Source organism: Furipterus horrens, unplaced genomic scaffold (assembly GCF_987537825.1).
Source record: "Furipterus horrens unplaced genomic scaffold, mFurHor1.1.pri manual_scaffold_6, whole genome shotgun sequence".
Lineage (NCBI taxonomy): Eukaryota > Metazoa > Chordata > Mammalia > Chiroptera > Furipteridae > Furipterus > Furipterus horrens.
Window position 1 is genome coordinate 167,951,342 of NW_028327176.1, and position 23,290 is coordinate 167,974,631.

At 36.0% G+C, this 23,290-nt stretch overlaps 1 protein-coding gene across 1 annotated transcript in view; it reads right to left on the reverse strand.

The window, feature by feature from the left end:
- Positions 1-1,408: 1,408 nt before the first annotated feature.
- Positions 1,409-23,290, reverse strand: part of MOXD1 (monooxygenase DBH like 1) — a 78,400-nt gene continuing 56,518 nt past the window's right edge. The window contains exons 5-12 of the mRNA XM_090280652.1: positions 22,018-22,197; positions 21,632-21,734; positions 20,044-20,210; positions 18,821-19,012; positions 17,224-17,283; positions 11,796-11,938; positions 2,166-2,334; positions 1,409-1,696 (exon numbers count right to left, since the gene is read on the reverse strand). Coding sequence (XP_090136778.1) covers positions 1,529-1,696; positions 2,166-2,334; positions 11,796-11,938; positions 17,224-17,283; positions 18,821-19,012; positions 20,044-20,210; positions 21,632-21,734; positions 22,018-22,197 — 1,182 coding nt within the window. The 3' untranslated portion in view covers positions 1,409-1,528. The remainder of the gene's footprint in view (positions 1,697-2,165; positions 2,335-11,795; positions 11,939-17,223; positions 17,284-18,820; positions 19,013-20,043; positions 20,211-21,631; positions 21,735-22,017; positions 22,198-23,290) is intronic.

Here is a 23,290-nt window from a genome sequence, read left to right on the forward strand (position 1 = left end):
TATAATATTACATAATTTCCAAAGGAAATCATTTTACTTTGACATCTCAGATTCAGATATTCCAAAGTAAAAATAAACATAAAATTTCAGATAGAGAATGTTTGGGATCATCGTATTTCTTATATAAATATTTGGATGGAAAATCATAGAATCTGATACAGCAGTTATGAAATAAAAAAAGAAAAGTTGACTATAAAATATGCCTCATAAATATTACAGATATTTCATTATATGAACAAAATTCTTAGAATCAGGAAGGAAACACACCAAAACATAATATTTATTTAAAAGACAATACAGTTTGTGTTGAAGACATTGTTTTCTGGGGAGAGAGGGCTTAAAAATGGAATAGAAAAATGCAGAGTGCTTAATTGATTAGACTGGAAACATCAGTACAGAATCTCTTTTCTCAAGGAGTGTACAAGATACCACACAAAATTTTGATTTTATTTAGTTTATTAATATGATACAAACTTAAGAAACGAGGAAAGAACACAAAACAAGATTTAGCTAAATTATATGAAGACAACCAAAAAGGTCTCCAGATATTCAATTGGTAACAATTTTATTATGGAAAGTCTGTCTATTAACTAATATAGAAATAAATCTACAACAGCAACTGTGACTCAAATTGAGCCAGTATGCAGCCTGTGCGACATCCAATGGCAGTCCGCGAGGCACTGCATAGACCTCACACCCACCTAGGCCAGCTCCCTCACACTGTTTAGCCTTGGACTGGAACCTCAAAAAGGACCCCTCACAGCATAGCATTTGCAGCTGGATACATGTTCTTCTCAGCCTACAACCAGTTAGGTCCATTTCTATGTTTCCCGTAGCCTCTTTCTTTTGAGATAGTGTCAGAGCTCAATAAAACACTCACCTGGGCAGCGCTGAGCAGGGAAGGATGCAAAAGTACTGAGATGGGGTTGGGAGTAGCAATAGACTCAGATAAGTGAAGAACTTAGAATGGGCATGATCAAAAAGTATTGAGATATGGGACCCACGGGTAATTCACAGAGGACAGAACTGGGTAACATTGAGACAGGAGGGACCCTTGTTACACTTGGAAAGACACACCCAAAGAACGATGAAGAAGATGAAAACTGGAATGGAGAGAGAGTACTTCTTTTTACATGTTTAAGATGAAAGTATTTTTTTAAAAAGGAATATAAAGGCCAAATCAAAATTAAAAACATCAAATAGCAATTGTGAGTGTTTAAATGAAATGTATTCCAGAAGTAAAGAAAGAATTCTTTTACTTCCACTTGACATTGTCCAAATTTGTATAAAGGTGCAGTTATCATGCCAGTTGTGCTCCATTGGTAATTGATACATTTTATCAGACATTTCTGAGGAAAGGAAGAGAACCCATGACATCTCCTGGGTAGATTGGGACAGTAGGAGGGAGTGTATGAAAGGTAAGTCTCCACGATCTTCACACACACTCCTCATGCCCAAAGTGCCTTTAACTTCCACCTTCAATGACAGTCTCGGATCACAGAAGACATCGTCACTGAGGACTACAGAATTAGGGCCACATGTGTAAGCGGCTCAGCACGCTGCCCAGGACTGTGAAGCACAGCAGCAGCTTGAGCGAGAAGCTTCTATGCAGGGATGAGGAAGGAGAGGTGCACACCAAAGGCTCTGCTCTGTATGGTCTCTCTATGTCTGGAGGTAATGCTGTCATCCCTTGGATCTGAAAATGAAAGAGCAGACAAAGCCAATGGGTGAATGATTTAAGAGCAGCGCTGTGGGCAAGCCTGCTCAACCCTCGCACTTCTGCAGGGATCAAAGGGGTGGGGGTGGGCGAGCAAATATCTGCTGAAGTTGTCAAATATCAGGACAGTCCCAGCCTTAAGGGACTTGAGGGAAGTGGAGAAGAGAGCCGGGCACACCTCTGGGACAGAAGAGATACAAAACAGGCTCCGCTGCTTTCTGAAACTCTCATCTCATGCTATTGCTGCTTCATACAACTTTATGTTTAGAATAAATTTCCCTCTTTAAAGGGAGTGAAATCAGGAGTTTTCGGAAAACTCAAGTAATGGTTATCAGCTGGATTGTTAGATTTCTGGATATTGGTCTGTTCCTTAGATTTTAACTGTTGTGGATTCAAGGTAAAATGGGACCTCTGGTATCCCAGAAGATTAAAATGGAGTAGGGCTTACCGACCACTCTGCATTGTCTGTCTTGGAGCATCTCACGTTCACTGGCAGGCTTAGGACAAGCTTGTTGAAGGACAGACCTTCCTTTTTAGTCCATTTAAACTTGTTCATTGCATCCATGAAGGAAAGGTTTTTATATTGCTTGGGGCTTTTAATAATGAAAGGCCAGGTCCTGAATTTAAAGTTAAAAAAAGAAAAAAGAAATCACAATGTCATATTCAGAATAAAAGCATTACATGTTTCCATTCTTTTTCAACATTCTAAAACAGACCTCATACTTGCTCATTTTTACAGACATAGATGATGTAATACACCGCACTGATGAACTCATCAGCAGTTACTAGAAGAATTACATACCAAATAAGGAGTCTTTTTAAACAATGAAATTCCTTGTTTTGATAGCAGATGGATATTACTTTGAGACAAATAATTTTGGCTCAGAAAGCTTCCCCAGAGCCTCACAATTCCTCATTTATTTGTTTTGGCTCTAGTTAATAACATAACTGATAGATAAACAGTTCTAAATAGTGTAATGCTAATGTTAATGGTGTCATTTAAAAACATGTAGGATCTTGAAAGGGACTGTACCGGCTGTGGAAATTTCAGTTTCACTCACAGTAGAAAAGCCTGACCCCTAGTGGCTACGCTGCTTTGACTTGCTTACATGGAGAAAAATTCCAAAGATTTGAAAATGAACCAGTATTTTAAAAATTTTACTGAGAAAAAATATTCTTCAGACAATATACTTTGCTTCTACTTGCTGCTCTAAGAAAAAACAAATGAAAACCATATTAAATGCCCAAGAAAGAAAGAACAAGTCACAGAAGAATGACAAGACCTGCTTGAAAAGATACTCTTCATTAAATATAAGTTTAGTTTATATTATTGCTTTGTAAAAAAGAAAAAGTGTGAATGGTGACACATAACAAAAAGTTACAGGAACTAACCGTGGACCTTCCAGGAGACTGTCATGGGTAACAAGCAGGTGTCTGGCTCCCATGACACCCCAAGAAGATGTTCCACTAATTACCAAATAATTTATCTCCAGCTGAGAAATCTCCATTTTAATATTTGATTTTTAGAGTTTCTTCCCTTACGCACATAACCTACTTGGACACACTGAATATGATCGTTTTAAGTAAATTAAGCATCCTTTATTCATTTTTTAAGTTATAAAGATAAATTTTATTGTCTAAATTAAAATTATTTCCTCCATACCATAGTAAGTAATACAATAAAAAAGCAAAGCATAATATACAATGACTTTTCTATTCTTTAGTCCTAACTTCCTTTGTTCCTTTCATTAAAGTCAATATATCTTTGTTGAGTTTTAAATGCATTATTTTGTACAGTGACCTTAAAATTAAATGTCAGAAAGGAAGAGCAATCAGCGTCACATTACATTAAGCATATCCACCAATGACCTAGAATCTATCGCATTTTAAAATTCAACATGCTGTGAACACTGGTAGAGATACAAATCAGAATTAGTATAAAACAAAAGCTTGAAAGGGGACTATTACGTTTATATACAATGTCCTTTTAAATACAATAAAAACTACATCTAGGTTTTATTATTAAATGTAAAAGTTTTAAAACAAAATATTAAAAATAAAATTTACTTTTCAAAAGGGTAAGGCATCTGCTTGGAAAAAAATAAAATCAACCTCCTAACCAGGGAAATACTGGCGGGCGGGGGAGGTGTGGTTTCCCGGGAATATGAGGGGAGGAATCATCAGCCTGTAACCACCCAACACACCACAAGGTGGCACTAGAATCTCTACTAAGGATCCGAGTTGGCCTAAATCCTCTGAATTTTCTGTAGCCTTGCAGGTAAGAATGAATACTGTCTTATTGTACATTGATAAAATCTTTAAAAGCTTTGCTGTTACAGTAGATTAGCAAACTAGGATTTTTTGACATGAGGTATAAAATATGTTAACTTACTATAAATATGTGGAAAATATGTAAAAAAGGAAAACCCACAGGTTCATAGGTTGGGGACAGCAAGGCATGACTAACTTGGGGACATAGTCACCAACCTCTCTGAGATGGCATTACTGTATAATGTTTATTGTCTCTTTTCCATTCCTACAAACTGCTCTATAATAATGTCACACCGCCACTTCCAGCCTGTCCCACACCACACCTCCAGCTTATCCCTGGACAAAAGAGGGCAAAGCAGAAAGAGGAGAAATCCTGAAAAAGTGAATATTTTCATTTTGAGTATTTTTCCTTATAAGACTAAGCTTCAAGTCAGAAATACATAACCTTGAAGTAGCAAGTTCTTCTGCTATCTCTGGGTCTGAGAGTTAGGAATATCAGGAATGTTCTAGAAATCAATAGTTACATTTCTGCACATCTGGGCAGTATGTAAACATCTACCCAAATAAACACTTTAAAAAGGGTATTATTTATATATTACTGTAGTTAATAAAAATAAATCACATTAATATTATTTAATATTAATGAGTAATTTCTCTTTGTAATTTTAATCTAGTTGACAGGTTGATTTAAAATATATAGAAAAATGAAATAAACAGACTATCCAAAGTAAGTTGGGGAAAAGGAAAGGAAATGACAACATTTGGGGACTTAAACGCTCTAACTGAAGGACAAACTATAAAATTATAATAATTGAGTGTGATATTATATTAAGGCTAAACATGTACAACAATGACACGGAATTCAGAGTTCAGAAATAGTCAGCACATGGTCAAATGATTTTCAACAAACATTCCAGTGCAATTCAATAGGAAAAAGATAGATATTTTTCATCTTACTGGTTCTTGAACAACTTGATATCTGTATGAATAACAATGAACCTTAGTCTTTATTTCATACCACGTGCAGAAATTTATTCAAAATATATCATCAACCAAAATGTAAAACCTAAAACTATAAAGTTCTTAGTAGAAAAAAAAAAAAAAAAAAAAGAAAGAGAGAAAAGGAGAAAATCTTTATGATCTTGGGTAGGCAATTATTTCTTACATAGGACATCAAAAGCACAAAACAAATGATAAATGATAAAATGGATTTCAAAAACTACAGCTAAAAAATGAAAATCAAACCACAGACTGGGAGAAATTATCTGTAAAAATATGTCTGACAAAGGACTTACATCCAAATATAAAGAACTCTTTAAAAATATAAAGAACTCCTACAAATCAGTAATAAAACAAAAAAACCCAACTAAACAATGGACAAAAATTTGAATTAAAGAGGAACTTATATAAATAACCAATAAGCATGTGAAAAGAGGTTCAAGATTGTTAGTCACAAGGGAAATGGAAAATAAAACCACAATAAGATCATACTCGTCGTCGGCAGCCGTCCGTCTCGAGAGACGATGGTGTAGCTTCTTAAGAGTCTATCTGCACCGCCGAGAATGGCTGTGCAGTCCGACTCGGGAGTGACACGGTATCTGTCTCCTCCCGTGTTGAATCGACATCTTGCGATGACGCTGAAGCTACAGAGCCTGGGCAGGGTGATATGGAGGGTCTGCTGTTGCCCATGCAGCAGACCCCCCCTCTCTTCGCAGCTGAAGGGTCCAAGGGAAAGACGGAGTCAATACAGCTTGGTTTCAGGTGCGCCGCAGGAGTTGCCGGTGTTGACTACAACGTCAAACCGCCTTAGGGACTCCGGCTCCGGATTTTCTGTCGAGGTTTACTCCCTTAGCCTTTCCCCTGAAGAGGTATGCCGCAAGGCAGCGGAGGTTTTTTGGAGTCAGAGTTTTCCTTCTCTGATCATACTACATACATATTAAAATAGATGAAATTTTAAAAACTGAAAATACAAAACATTGAGAAGAATGTTAAGCAATAGGAGCTTTTATACACTACTGCTAAGAATGTAAAAAGGTCCACCATTCTGGAGATGTTGAGAGTCTTATGAAATCAATGTAAACTGAGTATACAGTCCAGCAATTTCACCCCGAGGTATTCACCTGAATGTTCAACAATGAAATATGTTCAGTTTAACTTATGTGTTCTACAGGTACAAGACAAACGCTCCCATTCATCCAAAGAGATCTCTGAAGGGGGTGGGAAGGGATTATCCCACAATATTTTATCCAGTAAAATTCTGCCCTGATATAAGTGCAGCAATTCTCAAAGGTAAAAGAACTCAGGGCATAAAGCACCTGGAAGCCCTTCTTGATTAAACAACTTGAGAAAAAAATCCTGATATATCAAATTAAAAAAAGCAAAAATGTAGAAATCATATAGATTCGGGATTATCATGAAATCTATTTAAAAATTAAAGTTGCATTAAATATTGTTAGGCTTAAGTTTCAAAATTAAATGTGAAAAACTAAAATCTTGAAAATACAAAATTTCTAATATAAATAATAAATATTTGGAGGTATAGAAAGGGGAGGTTGGACACAATGTGAAAGTATGAATGTCCTTCTCATCTTTTACGATCTAAAATTAAAACATGTAGTTTAGGGGAAAAAAGAAAAAAGAAAGAGAAGGAAAACAGTAAGAACAACAACAACAACAAAAAACAACCAGGAAAATAACCACCCCAAATCCCAAAATTTAAAAAACAAAAACAAAAAAACAACCACCCAAATTCCATCATGTAGTTTTTAAAATGTGAGTGTAACATCTTAATTTTTTTACAATCTATTTTCTTAACTTTTGTGAGCCCCTTAATTAATTACTGTCTTTGTGGTTAAAAACAACAGCAACATTTATTTGAAGTTCAACAACTCTTCTGTTTTAGTTCAGTTTCTTTTTCTTCTGATAAATTAAAACAAAATTAAATTTTAATGTTTTTGTTTAAAACAGTGAACAAGTTAAAATCTTTATAACATAATTTATTCATGTTTACATCAATATCTACACAGGAAAATGTTTATAACAGCTTTCAATTAATGTTATTAGTATTTATTTTCTAACAGAATTTGAGGTGATGGCATTCATTCTTTTGAAAACATTTTTCTGCATTACCTAAGCTATAATAAGCCTTTGTGATTTTTCACATTATAAACATAAAGTGATTTTTTTCTATAAAGAAAAAAAAAAGAAACATCTCTCTTGATTCACTTTTAGAATTAGAACAAACAAAAAAACACAGGAACTTTTCCATTACATAAACCTTCTGGAACTACATTGGTGTGTGATGTTTCAGAAAACAGAGAAATGATATAAACTCATTATCTAGTCTGTCATCTCATCTAACCTTTGTGAGTTTCTGTTCTTCCTTAAGCCTTGCCAGATCTGTAGGAGGCATCCCCTAGAACAGATAAATTCTGAAACAGGATGTAGTTGTCTCTATTTTTCTAGGAAGTCATCCTCTAATGTCAGAATTGCTATGTAATGTTTAAAATGAAATGGGGCACCTAACTAATTATTACATTAAAAGCACAAAATAGGAGATTTGGGGTTACATGTGAGAAGATATTCCTTTTTAGTATTGTGTCCTGAAACCAAATTAGCAATTTTCTTTGAAGTAAAACAAAACAAACAAACAAAAAAAAACAAACAAACAACTATTTCCCTGTTTCTGATCTTTTAACCAGTACCTTGTTATTTTGGCCTTCAATAATATTATGTCACTGTGATGATGAACTAGACTTGGAACTTTGATTTAAAGTCCAAACATGTATTTCATAGCAGAGACTCTTTTCACTCATATTTTTGAAGAATAAGTATATTTAACGTGGAGTTAAATCGCTTTATGTAGGCAATGATATCTCAAAACTGGCCTTGTTCTGCAAAGCAATTCTCCTTCTAAGTGATAAAAAGTCCAACGTCAGTATTTCCTGGGGGAGACCAGAGCATGGGCAATGGCAGAACCCCCTCACAGGGACATGGAAAATGAGCATTTTCAGAGATTTTACACAATAAGAACCAAGAAAGAATAATTCCACCATAGGATGTATTCAAAATAGAATGTATTTTGAATCACCATCTTGTAAACATGCAGCCTTGAAAGTCCATTTGTTTTCAACATTCTTTCAAATTAACTGCTGATTAGGGAAAAGTTCTAGTCAATATATAAGAAATATTCTAAAGGAATAAAAGGCTACTTAAATGTTAGTAGGAGAGAATATTTTAAAAACAACACTATATTCTAGTGTTTTTAGAATAACATTGTATGTGCTGTTTTGATTTTTATCAATATTTTATTTAAAAATATAATAATTTGTAATAAAGGAAAATACTTGTGAGTATATCGTCGTCGGCAGCCGTCCGTCTCGAGAGACGATGGTGTAGCTTCTTAAGAGTCTATCTGCACCGCCGAGAATGGCTGTGCAGTCCGACTCGGGAGTGACACGGTATCTGTCTCCTCCCGTGTTGAATTGACATCTTACGATGACGCTGGAGTGTCATCTCCAGTGAAGCTGAAGCTACAGAGCCTGGGCAGGGTGATATGGAGGGTCTGCTGTTGCCCATGCAGCAGACCCCCCCTCTCTTCGCAGCTGAAGGGTCCAAGGGAAAGACGGAGTCAATATAGCTTGGCTTCAGGTGCGCCGCAGGAGTTGCCGGTGTTGACTACAACGTCAAACCGCCTTAGGGACTCCGGCTCCGGATTTTCTGTCGGGGTTTACTCCCTTAGCCTTTCCCCTGAAGAGGTATGCCGCAAGGCAGCGGAGGTTTTTTGGAGTCAGAGTTTTCCTTCTCTGATGTACCCTGACTGGAAGATCGAACCAGCGACACTTAGCTCGCAGGCCGACGCTCAATCCACTGAGCCAAACCAGCCAGGGCCAATATATATATATATATATATAATTAGAGACTACAATATAAACCCTAGCTCTGCCATTTACTATGAATTATAGAACACTGAACAATTTCATCATCTCTCAGTTTCCATTTCCTCCTCTATAAAACTAGGATTGCAAGTTTTGCTCTACCTATTGGAATTGTGTGAAAATAACTTACATGAAACCATGCATTTGAAAATACTTCATAAACTACAAACTAATTCACATAAGCATTTTGTTATTTGTATTTTAGTGGATCCAGCCTTCTGTTCTGGTGGTCATTGGGTTGTCTGGATACGAACTCAGTAGAACACATTTATGAACTGTAAGTGTAATTTTAAAGTAGTGCTTTAGTTCATAATTTATAATCTCTATAATATTTAGAAACAAAAAGTAGACCATAATTACATTCTCCTTTAGCATTTGAATTTTACCACATCCGCATTGTTTTTTTACCCTCTTCTTAAATACACCCACTCAGAAATCTATGTGTAACTTTTGCCTAATTATATCAGTCTCTTTCATTTTGAAGAGTTTCTGAAATCATTAGAACATTCTTCCTTATATTAAAACAAAATCTATACTTCAAAATTTCCACTAGGCACACTAATTCTTCTGTTTTTCTACAACCTTAATATATCCAAAACAGAATTTTCAATTTCTCCATCAAACAGGTTTCCCTACACCATTACCCCACTGATACAACATCATTTTTCCTTCCCTCTTTCCCTTTGACTAACTCCCTGAGATGCAATCAATCAACAAGTCCAGTGAGTGCTGCCTTCAGAAGGTAACGTGGTGTAGCCATTTCTCATTAACTCTGCTGCCACCACCTTGGTACAAGGCACCCTTACCTCTCACCTGGACAATCATAATAGTGTCCTGGTTGGTATTATTCTCTCTAATCTTCCCCTCCTAGAATCTTTTCTCAACCCAAGAACCAAACTGACTTTAAAAAAAAAAAATTATTTACTTGTTTATTTATTTTTAGAGAGAGGGGAAAGGAGAAAGAGAGGGAGAGAAACATCACTGTGTGGTTGCCTCTCACTTGTGCCCCCAACTGGGGACCTGACGTGCAACCTAGTTATGTGCCCTGACTGGGAATCGAACCCCCGACACTTGGTTCTCAGGCCAACACTCAATCCACTGAGCCACAAACTGACCTTTTTTTAAAATACACTACAGTGTCTTCTCTTTGCACTTAAAACCCTAAGTCCTTCTGTAGCCTCAATCCTATATGATCTGGTCCCACTTGCTCATTCCCTACCATACTTCACTCTGCTCCAGCTAAACTCACCTTCGTGTTGCATGCTAGCTTCGTACTCACCATTGGGTCATTACACTGACCCTTCTCTCTGCATAGAGTAGGCTTGGATATCTTTTCATAGCTGGCTTCTCATCACTTTGATCTCTGCTCAAGTAGCACCTCTTGCCATGGACTGAATGTATATGTCCATCCAAAATTCATGTTGAAATCCTACCACCCAAGGTGACATTATTGGGAGATGGGGCCTTTGGAAGTAAGTCTGCCCTCGTTTATGGGATTACTACCCCTTATAAAAGCAGCTTAAGAAAGTTCCATTGTTCCTTCTGCCATGTGAGGTCACTGTAAGAAGATGACCATCCATGAGGAAGTGGGGCTTCACCAGACACCGAATCTTCCCATGTATTGACCTTGGACTTCCCAGACTCCCAAAATGTGAGAAATCAGGTTCTGGAGTTTATAAACCACCCTGTTTATGGTATTTAGGGTACAGTAGCCAGACTAAGGCACCTCCCCAAAAGGCTCTCACCACCCTATTGACAACAACTACACACGTCTTTCACTGTCTTAATTATTTTTATAACATCTTCTATCTGAACTTTTATATTTATATTGTTTATTTATTTTCTCTCCCTCATTTGAAAGGAATAATATTTATCTTGTTTATTGTTTTATCTTAACGAGTTATGCAGGAAGAGTTCAAAGAGCCAGCCTGAGACTGCTACAGTATTCCCTCACTTCTCATGGGTATTACATTCCAGATCCCCCACAAAGTAGGAACCTTACATTTATTCTACACTCTTAAACCTACGTCACTTTAACAACATACGTATACAGTACCGCAAAATCCCACCATATAGCGAAAAATCCGTGATAAATAATTAAATATATTTAAAAAAAATACCGCGATACAGTGAGACCATGATAAGTGAACCATGATATAGCGAGGGACTACTACTGTATTTTTAGAAATGCCTGCTTGGAAGTTTGACATGTGGCTGGCATCAGGGAATTTAAATAGCAACCAATTTGCTGTACTAATATAAAACTTTCTCTAAATGATAAGAGTGACTCGTTGTGCCTAGACCGTTTGCACAATACTGTAGTTTATATTGAGTACCTGTTTTCTTCCTGGGAGTCTGGAATTTAGGTATTTTCTGAGCAGAGGGCACCTCTATGACCAGCCCCCAATAAAAACTCTTGTGCACTGAGTCTCTAATGAGATTCTTCAGTTCACAACCTTCTGAACATGTTGCCATAATTTGATGCTGGTGGAATTAGGCACTTTCTGTGTGACTCCACTGGGAGGGGTTTCTTGGAGGTTTACGCCTGAAAACTTTGCCCCCTGTACCTTTTTCCTTTTGTTCATTTTTCTTTATATTTTCTCACTGTAATTAATATTAGCCAGAAGTACAACTATATGCCGAACCTATATGCTGTTAGGTCCTCCTAGAAAAATCTCTGAACCTGGGAGCAGTCTTGCAGACCTGGGCAAAGCAACCAAGAAGCTCTTCTGGTTTCCCCAGTTGAAGATAAGCAAATAGAAATAACATATAAAGGAATTCCATAACATGATGATAAATACAATAGGAAAATAATGCTCATCCTTTTTGGAAGTATATCACCCCTACCATAAAATTCAATTATTGCTTACGTGACTGGCCTGTAGATCTCCTTCACGCCAATGAACTGAAGTTGTTCCATAATGTCTGGAATACTTGCACATCGAGTAAGATTAATTCTTGGGTAATAAAGAAGGTATGAGAGACACATTTCATTTCTGGTGCTTAGTCCTCCCTGAAAATGAAGATGTTTTATTTAGAAAAATATGCTCTACTAATTGGGACATTTGTAGCACACAAGCCACCAAGGTCATACAGTTCCTTCCAGTATTAAAATGTAAGAAATCTGAAAGCTCAAACATGATACAAATGACAATTTACTTTTTTAAAAGGTAGTGACACAGTTAAAATTAATACAATTATTTCCATCCCCTTAAAAGTTGTCTTTCTCAAATGACCTCATGATCTCCTTAAATTTCTGTTTAAATGATGTAAACTTCTCGCCACAGTGAACATTTCAGAGGATTATGGGGGTATATGGTTAACATGATACCAATGAATCAGTCAAAGGAATATTTTCCCAGTTGCACTGAATTCTCTATAATCTTGTTGTCATGTGTGTAAATATCAGCAGCTGCTTACCACAAGGATACAGATTTCATGTTTTGAATCTAGATAGTAAATTGTCTATTAAAATTAAAAAACAAAAACAAAGATCCTCAGAAGAAGAGAATCTAGAATTGCTACAATGCATTATCTACACTGTCCAAGTTTTCAACCTAAAGTTATTAAACATGAAAAGAAAGAGAAAACTATGATCTGTACTCAGAGGGAAAAAGTTAATCAATAGAAACTAATTATGAGAGAATACAGACACAGGTTTTAGCAAAAACTTAAAAGCAGATATAAATATATTTAAAGAGTTAAAAAATGATATTCAAGTAATTAAAGGCAAGTATATTGAAAATTGAGTGAACAAATAAGAAATGACATCAGAGAATGGAAAATTAAAAAATAAAATAAAATTCTAGAGTTGAAAGATACCATAATTTAATTAAAAATTCACAGGACGAACTCAACAGCAAATCTGAGATGGAAGAGAAAAGAATCAGTGAATTGGAAGGAGATCAATAGAAATTATCAAATTTAAAGAACAGAAAGAGTAAAAGCAAGACTAAAGAAAGTGAAAATTTCCCCCAGAGAGCTATAGAACAATTACAACTGTTCCAACATACATGTAATTGGAGTTCCAGAATGAGAACAAAGAGAGAAGGGGTAGAAAAAATATTATAAAATATAATGGCTGAAATTTCCCCAAATTTAGTGAAAAAACATGAACTTATAATCCCCAGCACCTCAACAAATGCCAAAGAGAAATATTAAGAGAGCTATACCTCAATACATCATAGACCATATTGCTGAGAGTCAAAAAGACAAAGAAAAGAAAATCTTGAAAGCAGCAAGAGAAAAATGACATAGCACATGTAGATGAACAATAATACAATTGACAGCTGGCATTGCATCACGAAAGATGGAAGTAACAAAAAGATATTGAAATTGCATAGTCAACTACTGCAGGGAAAAATAAATTAATCAAGAATTTTGTATCCAGCAAATTAATTATCCTTCAAAGATAAAAGTGAAAAACTTAGTAATATTGTTCATGGTTATAAATTAATGCAGTGGCTAATATGCAAGGACTACAAATTATAGAAGTATGATGTCTTACACTTGATGAGCAAGGCAGGATTGAGCAAAGAGAGAAGCCATTCTACAAATGAGACTGCATCTGATGCCTCTGTAAGTATCATATTTAGTCTATCCTTGAGCGGAGGTGGCTATTCAGAGTTTTCCCACACTGTAGGAAGGAGCTGAGCCTTTGAAATCTCACATCAACCGGTCATTGACTGCTGGCTGCTCCACTAGAGTGAGTGTAACTTTAAGTGAGCCATTCCCTGGCACCAAAGTCAATGCCCAGTAAAGGATACAGTTGTGGCTGAGGTTTAGCTGTCTTAGATCTGAAAAGGGAGAGTATTGAAGCAGAGCACCAAAATATACATTAAAATAATAATTTATTATATATTTAGTAAAATATTCCATGCAAACAAAATTACATATAAGGCATGAGAAAAATGTCAACACCAGTGTCTGGACTACCTTCTAGAAGTGTGCTTACCTTCAATTTTCCTCTTACCCACCTGAACCAAAGATGATGATCATCTCAATATTTTGTTTATCATTCTAATGCTTTTTATTATACTTTACATTTAGTTCACTGATGTAGGCATCCTTTAAACAATACATGTTTAATTTCATATGTTCTTGAACTTTAGATACATGATATCACAACTACATATAGTCAGTTGCAAATTTGCTCTTTTCAATAAAGATTATGTTCTTCAAATACATTAGTTAATATATGAATATCATTAGTTTCCATAACTATATATTTTTATTTACATAACATGTGGACCTACTGTAACATATTTTTTGTTTTCCTTTTGATAAATGATTGAGCTGTTCCCAGGGTTTTGCTCCTGGGTTGTTACATATTACTATGAATATTTTATGTACTCTGCTCCTGGGACGCTTCCTGCAGAAGTCACCTTAAGGTTAAATCCACATAGGAATGGAACTGGGTAGGGCATATATCAGTCTCCAGCTTTACTTGAGAATGCCATGCTTTTCCCCAAAGTGGTTTTATAAATTTATACTCAGCAGCACGAGGGGAATTATAATTTTAAATATTGTCAAATGGTAAGTATAAAATAACTCATTTGGGTTTACATTTGTGTAACTTTGGTTTCAAATAAAATCAAGGGTCCTTTCATATGTTTATTATCTGTTTGGGCTTTTATTTCTATTAGCTATTAAATATTTTTATCTTTTGTTTCTATTGTATGTTTGTCTTATGTTATTGAATAATAAAATTTCTTTTAATACTGAATAGTAATGCTGTTTTAATCTATGTATTGCAAATATATATTTTTTCAGTTTAAAACTTCTTTTCACTTACTTAACCATGTTTTATTTTGTAACCAGTGGCTTTAATGTAGTCAAATTTATCAATATCTTAATTCATAGTTTCTGCTTTTTATGTTTTGTTAAAAAGTCTTACCTACTCCAAAGTCATAAAAATATATTCATATATTTTTTTATCCTAGAGGTTTTGAATTTTTGCTCTTCACATTTAAATATTTCATTTTCCTGGAACTTATTTTCTGTATATTGTGCAAGATAAGGACATAATTTTATTTTTGTCATTTGGATACCTAATTGTGTCAGTATTCTTTACTGAAAAGTCCATCCCTTTTCCTCATCTGAATGCCATATCTATCCTAAATCAAGTTTCCATATAAAGGATTTGTAGGTCTGTTTCCATGACCCTACTCTGTTCCACTGTTCTAACTCTGCACCCAAACACACTATTAATCACCGTAACTATGAAATAAGCCTTCATCTCCAGAAGTTTATTTCTCATCTTGTTCTTTTAGTAGTATACTGCCTATTATTGACACTTTGCTCTTCTATGTAGATTATAGAATCAACTTTCTCCATGTAAAAGCTAAAACTGTCAAATTCTTAGAAAATTAATTTATAGGAGAATATTTTTGTAGCTATGGCTAGATGAGGATTTCTTAATACCAAAATCCCAAACCATAAAACCTCTCTGAAGTTTTTACTGAAATTATATAAAATTTATAGAACAATTTAAATAGAATTGTTTTTATTTTACTGAACTTTTCTATCCATGAACATAGTGTCTCTTAATCTTTAGATGTTTCTTTATTGTCTTGCTATGTATATTTATAATATTTTTCCAGAGAGATCAAACACAGCTAATGTTAGATTTTATTTCTATAGAACTTAGAGTTTTTATTGTATTTCTTGAGATAGTTTCTTATATACTAAAATATAATTATTTTAGATATTACAAAATGTGAGAAATTTTTTATGTGGAAAATTACATATTTGTGAATAATGTGTTTTGTCTCTTTGCTTCCTTTCTGACCTTATATATTATATTTTTATTTTCCAGTTCAATGTTGAATAAAAATGGTGATAACAGATATACTTGTCTGCATGATTTTCAAGAAACACTTCTAGTAGTTCATTTAGTTTAATAATTGCTATAGATTTTCACAGCTAATTTTTATTTTGTTAAGAAAATTCTCTCTTATTTCTGGTTTGCTAAGTGCTCTTTTTCCCCCCATGACCGACTTAAATTTTATGAATGATTTTTTTCTTCCCTAATTGAGGTTATCACACATCTTTTTCCTTCAATCTCTTAACTAAAGAATGGCATTAATATATTTCCTAATTTAAACCAATTTGATGCTTCTTAGTGAAACCCAAATTGATCCTAACATTCGGCAGCCGTCCGTCTCGAGAGACGATGGTGTAGCTTCTTAAGAGTCTATCTGCACCGCCGAGAATGGCTGTGCAGTCCGACTCGGGAGTGACACGGTATCTGTCTCCTCCCGTGTTGAATCGACATCTTACGATGACGCTGGAGTGTCCTCTCCAGTGAAGCTGAAGCTACAGAGCCTGGGCAGGGTGATATGGAGGGTCTGCTGTTGCCCATGCAGCAGACCCCCCCTCTCTTCGCAGCTGAAGGATCCAAGGGAAAGACGGAGTCAATACAGCTTGGCTTCAGGTGCGCCGCAGGAGTTGCCAGTGTTGACTACAACATCAAACCGCCTTAGGGACTCCAGCTCCGGATTTTCTGTCGGGGTTTACTTCCTTAGCCTTTCCCCTGAAGAGGTATGCTGCAAGGCAGCGGAGGTTTTTTGGAGTCAGAGTTTTCCTTCTCTGATGTTCCCTGACTGGAAGATCGAACCAGCGACACTTAGCTCGCAGGCCGACGCTCAATCCACTGAGCCAAACAAGCCAGGGTGGATCTTAACATTACATTTTTATATAATGTAGGGTCTGACACTACTTTGTCAAAGATATTTCCATCAAGTGCATATTGTTGACCACTCTCAAACTGCCATTCTCAAGTTTTAGTTTAAAATTATGCTAACTTCATAAAATGATTTGGTTGGAGATGTGTTCCCTGGAAGAGATAAGAGAGGCATGAATGATCTAATTCTTGAATATTTGACAAAACTCCCCAGTAAATCTGTTGGGATGAAATTTCCCTTTGGGTCAGAAACCCTAAGAACATGCAATTCATTCTTCCTTTTGAAGTCTTGATTCATCTAAGTCCAGACTCATGTACATCATCATTAGTAACCACAGGTCTTTAATTAATAATACTGGGTGAGGAAAAACTAAAAGACTAAGGATAGCTTTTCATGCAAGAGTCAATAAATTACAATGCAAATATTATCACAGTATCATTAGTTAATGTGATGAAATGCTAAAATAGGTCTGATTTCACTTTTATAATGTTTCATGTTGAAGACATTCAGGAATTTTGCTTCCCAATGAAGATGTTTTCTAATTTTTTTCTTTAAAATCAAAGTTTATTCCTCCCTTTCTTCAAATAAATTTTAATAATAAAAATGTTCTTACCCAGGTCATCCGGGACCTGTCATTCGTGCTGTAGCGACACTCAGTAATTAGATGATCTCCCTAAAACATAAAGGTATGAGCTTTCAGATTGGAGGCTTACACTGTTTCATTTATCTAATACATTTGTAGGCCAGCAGTTTAGATTGCTCTATGGAGGGATGCATTAAGTAATTTGATTCAGGAGAAGACCCTTGATCTGTTAAATTCTAGGATGATAAGCAAGCAAGCAAACAAGCAAGGCTCTCTGGGTTCAGGCCAGACTCCACTGTGTTCTAGCTGCGTGACCTTAGGCAAGGAAATGAATCGTTGGGGCATAGTGTGGTCACTTAAAACATAATGATAAAAACAGCACTTATTTTGCACAGCTGTTGTGAGGGGATTATATGGCAAAACACACATTTACTCCTTAGTAGTGATTAAACACTTCATAAATGTTAGCGATAGATATTAGATATTGTGATTACCTCTTCATTTACATTATTCTCCTTAAAGGTCTTCAATTGTGTCTTTATTTTCTTACAACAGAATTGTGAGGCAAATTAATAGTAATTTATCCTTCCAGTGTTTTCCAATCTTTTGGACAATTCAGCACATATAGAAAACAATAATTTTTTAGGCTGCCTGCTCAAGTAAGTGGACAGGCTATTTATGGACAAGACAGAGATAACTCTGGTGCTAGCCCTCAGATTTGCTCTCCCTGCCCTGCTAGTCAGAGGGACCATGGATGAGTAGCTCAATACATTTATACCCGGCTCACAGCCCACCAGTTGGGAAGCTCTGAGATCACACAATAAAACTGGCTGGAAAACCTCAAGATGAGATCAGCCAACAAAAGGGAATGAGGAGTCTTGACATAGTGTTTCGCACACTTCATCTTTCTAGTCTCAGGGTATATCAAAGAATTTCTGCATGTAGAAAAGATAGAGCTATTACTATCATTTCAAAAGTAATATATAAGAATTGAACTTCTAAGTATAAAATATGGGTAGAAAGTTGTATGACAAACTTGATGGTCACGGGATAAAAAACTTGAAAAAAGTGAAGTATCACACACACACACACAAACTTAATAAAGCTTTCATTATTGTAAGGCTTAAGATTCTCTTCTGTGTCCTTCTGCCATGACCCCAACTATTGTTGCAAGTGGATTACACAGCACAACATAATTAGCCATGTCTGAACAGCATTGCCAAATAAAACAATTATCCTTACAATCGTGTTTACTGAAATGGAACTTCTAAAAAAAATATCCTATGGAATAAGGAAGGCTCTGACTTACCATTACCATAACTGCAGCTAAAGATTTCAACGGGGGAGTCAAATGAAAGAGTAATGCTAGTGCTCAGAACCCAATTTTTATTTTCTTTTAAAATCAACAACCTGAAGTGCCCCTGGGAATAGCAAGAAGAATGAGTTTTGATTTTGGAAACCAGATCAAACACATTGCGTCTGGGTTGTGCAACACCCATGGTGGGTGGCTTGGAGAATAAGGATCCCATGAGCAATTCATCTCAGCGGTAGAACCTTGCTAATTCTCAGCAGATATATGGCTCATGACTTTCATAACATTCATTGAGAAAGAACAAAACATTCATACTGGTAAGATTGTCTGTTCTTCCTTTAGATACTGAAACTCCTGGAAATTGAAGTCAAAACTGTCATCATAAGCAAGTAATTTCATTTCCTTCCCTTTGCGAAAATGACGTAGCCTGATGCCTCTGCCGGCCAGGTGAGCATGGAGAAGAACAGCAAACACATGGACTCCACTGGGCTTTTCAGCTTCCAGAGCCTATGGATTGGGGGTGGGGAAAGTGGAAGACTCGATTAGCCCAAACAAGTATGGATTCAGACAGTTCTTGTTAAAAGAAACTTGGAAGGACAACTGAGAAGAAAAGCTAAAGCAATTTAAGTGAATGCTTGAGCCACCAACTGGGACTTTTCATGATATTTCTACCAGTGTTATCATTGTGAAGCTACATTTATCAGACCACTCCTAAATCTTATCTTACTTTTTCCTTCTTTTAAGAGTTAAAGAGGAAGTCAAAGCTCCTGGCAAAAATATTCTGTTATATTAGTAACCTGCAAACTAAAACTCTTAAAAGGAGAAATTATTCCCACATTTACAGATAAGAAAACCAAGTGGGAGAGAAGCATTAAATGGACTTGCCCACAGTCCTACAGCTCATAAGTGGTGTAATGGCAATCTGAATTTCGGTTTAACTAACTCACTAGAGCATGCTTCCACTTCGCCTTCCTGCCACACTGCCTACCACCACACCATCTTTTAATTCATAAAGAATCTGACCCATGTTGAGATACTTTCATTCAATAGAAAAGAATATAAATGAAAGCAGCCATTGTTAAATACTTATACATGGTTTTAATTATCCAGTCTGTATATTTATATTAGTCATTTTGGCTCTTTGGTTAAAGAAGGGAAGAAAACTAGGGAGCAAAGAAAAGGGGGAAAAAAGGAAAATAAATAATGGAAAAAGGTAAAAGATGAAAGGTAAAGTTGAGAAAGGAAACTACACAGGGAAAGAAACTTTGAATGATAAACAGAAGTGTCCAACATAAAACAAACAAAGGAAGTGGGGCTAGGAAGGAAAACACGTTGAGAGTCATTCTTGTCTTCAGAATTCTACTCCTGCAGCCTTCAAGACTTAAAATAAAAGGTCTTGCTAAAATTATAAATGATGGTTTCATATTGTGATAACAAGAAAAACATTGATAATGAAAAAGCAGGGGATTTCCCTGACAGTTTTTTAAGAGCATTGAGTCATGTGTAAATAGCAGCACACCAACTGAGGCACAGCATACCTCTTCCAGGCACTCCAGCGTGCAATGGCCCTCAGACTGGAACTCAGGCATGCCTGGAGGGATGGTATGGAAGAGGCTTACCCAGAGGCCAGCCTCAATCACCCCGGCATCATATTTCCTTATGTCTGTTGTATGAAATAACCTCAGTCCAGAATTATCTAGTAAGCCTGGAACAAGAGCACGTAATTAAAAGTGAGTTTGCATTCTTATAAAAAAAATCCCTATATGCATTAATTTTCCCCAACTCTCACAAGGAAAAGGAATACAAGCAAAGATTAATGGAAGACAACATTCAGTTTCACAAACAGGAATTAAAAGACAAGTCGCAATATTATCTGCATTCCACAGGAGAAATATTTGTGTTGTCTAGCTGATATATCCCAATTATCCAACATGAAGACAGAATGAAAATCCTAAAGTCATTAGAGTGTAGAAGAACTCAACAAAAGTCTTATATTGTTTTCAGGTGAGGTTCAGTAATATTTATAAAGAGGTGAAAACCAACTGCTCAGTCAAGAAATCATCTCTTGATGGAGAAAACTGTTGGTAATTAACTTTCTATAGAGTTTGTCACCATTCTTTCAATCATCCAACAGTTATTCAATCAATACTAATTGAGGCTTTATCATGTGAAAAGCACTACAATAAGCATTGTGGAATGAATGGTGAATAAGACACATTCTTTGCTGTGACATACTTATAAGGAGGGAAAGTATGAATCCCAAACTTCATACATCTGTTCCACTAATTTTGAAATTAGTTGACTCCTTTCTGCAGTGGTGACTTACCTACCTATCAATATCAAATTGACCCTTTGGATCAATTATATGTATCATATCTAATTTTATATTTATTGGTGTAAATATTTTATTGTTACTGTTTCCCATTTTACTATATTTCCACAAGGGTGAAAACAGTGTGTTTTTCATGAACATTATATCATTAAGCACAGACCCAGCACATAGCTGGTGTTCAATATTTGCTGAATAATTTCATGAATCAATGCAAAATAATAAACAAAGTTATTGTTTTAAGTTGCTTCTGTTGATAATTTCATATTAAATCTTTCAATTTTTTGGTTTTGGAATATTTACATATGTAAATTCAGATATCAAATGTAAATATTTACTCCTCTTCATTTCAATATCATAATGCAGTGTCTCTGAATACTTTTTGAGTATATTTATGGTTTTCCTATCACACAACAAAATGCTTAATACTTCCTAGTGCGATATATGGTAGTTTTTCATATATGTAGTTAGAAAATGTTTCATCCTTATGAAACTGTATTTGGGACTAATTTACATAACAAAGGGAAAAGTCTATTCTCCTACTTCCTGGTAAGTAGTATGCAAACATTTTTTTAAGATTAGTGACCATGAGGCCCATTTGCCTTGTTCATCACTGGTAATGACTCTCATCCCAGTGTAATTTTTAATAGTACCCTCTTTTACTCTATAAGTATCCTAATTTGGATCATAAACATAGAATTTTATTCTAACAATAGATGTTATTTTATTTCAACTCTAAGACAGAGGTTACAAAACTTTTTAAAATCATAGATAGAATATACGAAGAATAAACTCACCTTCCTCATATGTCGGATTGTCATAATGAACTTCCAGAAGCACATAACGAGCATCTAATGGAGTGCCGAGCGATAATCCAACATGAGGTGGATAGGAAAAACCCTAAGTTAGAAAAATTTCATGAGACAGTGTCCTGTGAAAGTCCCTGAAAGCTCTATCCCACTCAAAAACCAACCATTCTCAAAGATATTTCAGCATACTGGAACTTCATTAATCAATAGCTGATAAGATAAAATGGCTTAAGGGAAGAATTCCTTTCTTTGGAAAGAAAAATAAGCTACCCTCATATCAAAAATTGTATATAGCTTTACTTATAAGTATTGGAATCATAGGGGGAAAACATGATCAATTCATTGTGTTACATCTCAGTAAACTCCAGCCCCACCTCTCCACCAATGGCCCAGGCAAACACAACGGTCTCGCAGGTGTGGAACGCATCGGGCATGTTGGGGTGGTAGCACTCGTGGCCATAGTCCAGAACGCTGTCATTCAAGTTGCTGCTGCACTGATAGAGCAGGATGTGATGGACCAGACTCTCATGGCCTCTCTGTATCACAGGCTCCACCTAAACAAGCGCAGAGCAGAGAGAGGAGGCCGTAAATTAAATTAGCCTCCCACACCGCACAGCAAGCCTGAAACCAGCATAACTGATGATCAGTTTTTCAAAGAAATGGTTTCTCAGTTGTGAAATGGTTATGTGGCTCAAGTATAATTTGTTGTAATGATGTTGATAACAGCCATGGCAACAACAGAGAGGAGAGAACTATTTACTACAAGAATCATGGGACTTTACTAATCTGTTTTTTTTTTTTTTTTAATTCTCTCTTATTTCCCTCATCATTCTGCATAACAGACGTTTAACACTTGCTTGCCCTCTGCCAGGCTTTTCCTTTTCCTTTGCTCTCCTTCCCTCTTTTTTTTTTTTCCAAGTAGAAAAAAATATATATCAAGGCATAAACTCCCCCATTCTCCTTCTCTTCCACCTCAAAATGTTATCTTTACTAATCTCTACTGGGGGTGATGGGTGAAGTCTCATGCATCTCTCTATCATCCATTTATCTATCTTCCTGATGCTGAGCATAGAGCTGGGCACAAAGTAGGGCTCAATCATGGATATTTTTATTTTAGGATTTAAAGACAAATTTTATTAAGAATTTTACTATTAGAATTTGGGAGGGAAGACAGAAAACACTGTAGTGATGTGCTCTTGTGACCCCCACTCAAAGGAGCAGAGGGGAGGCAGAAACCAGTGAAAACAATAAGCAGAGAAGTTAGTCTTCAGAGTAAAAGCACAGTCCACGGCAGCAGGGCTCCTTCCACTGCACCTTCTGTGAGTTCCCTTCCTTCGAAACACTCTCCCACTTCAGTCCAGGAGCTCAGAGTGAGCTAAGCATATCCTCACATCCCAAAGAGCCTTCCATCCAGAGCAAACGCATAAACCTTGTACTTAGCCTTGCTGGGTTATTGGTGTTCCCATCAGTTACATGGTTCTTTGAACCTTCTGTTTATCAAATAAGCCCTCATGTGTCCATAAATTTCCAAAGTTAAGCTGTCTTAGGGATCGTCCACACTTCTGCTTTTAACCTTATTTACTCAAATGCAAGCAATGCATTTTGAAATCCTCTCTTATTCTCTGTTTCAGACATGCATATAAAGAT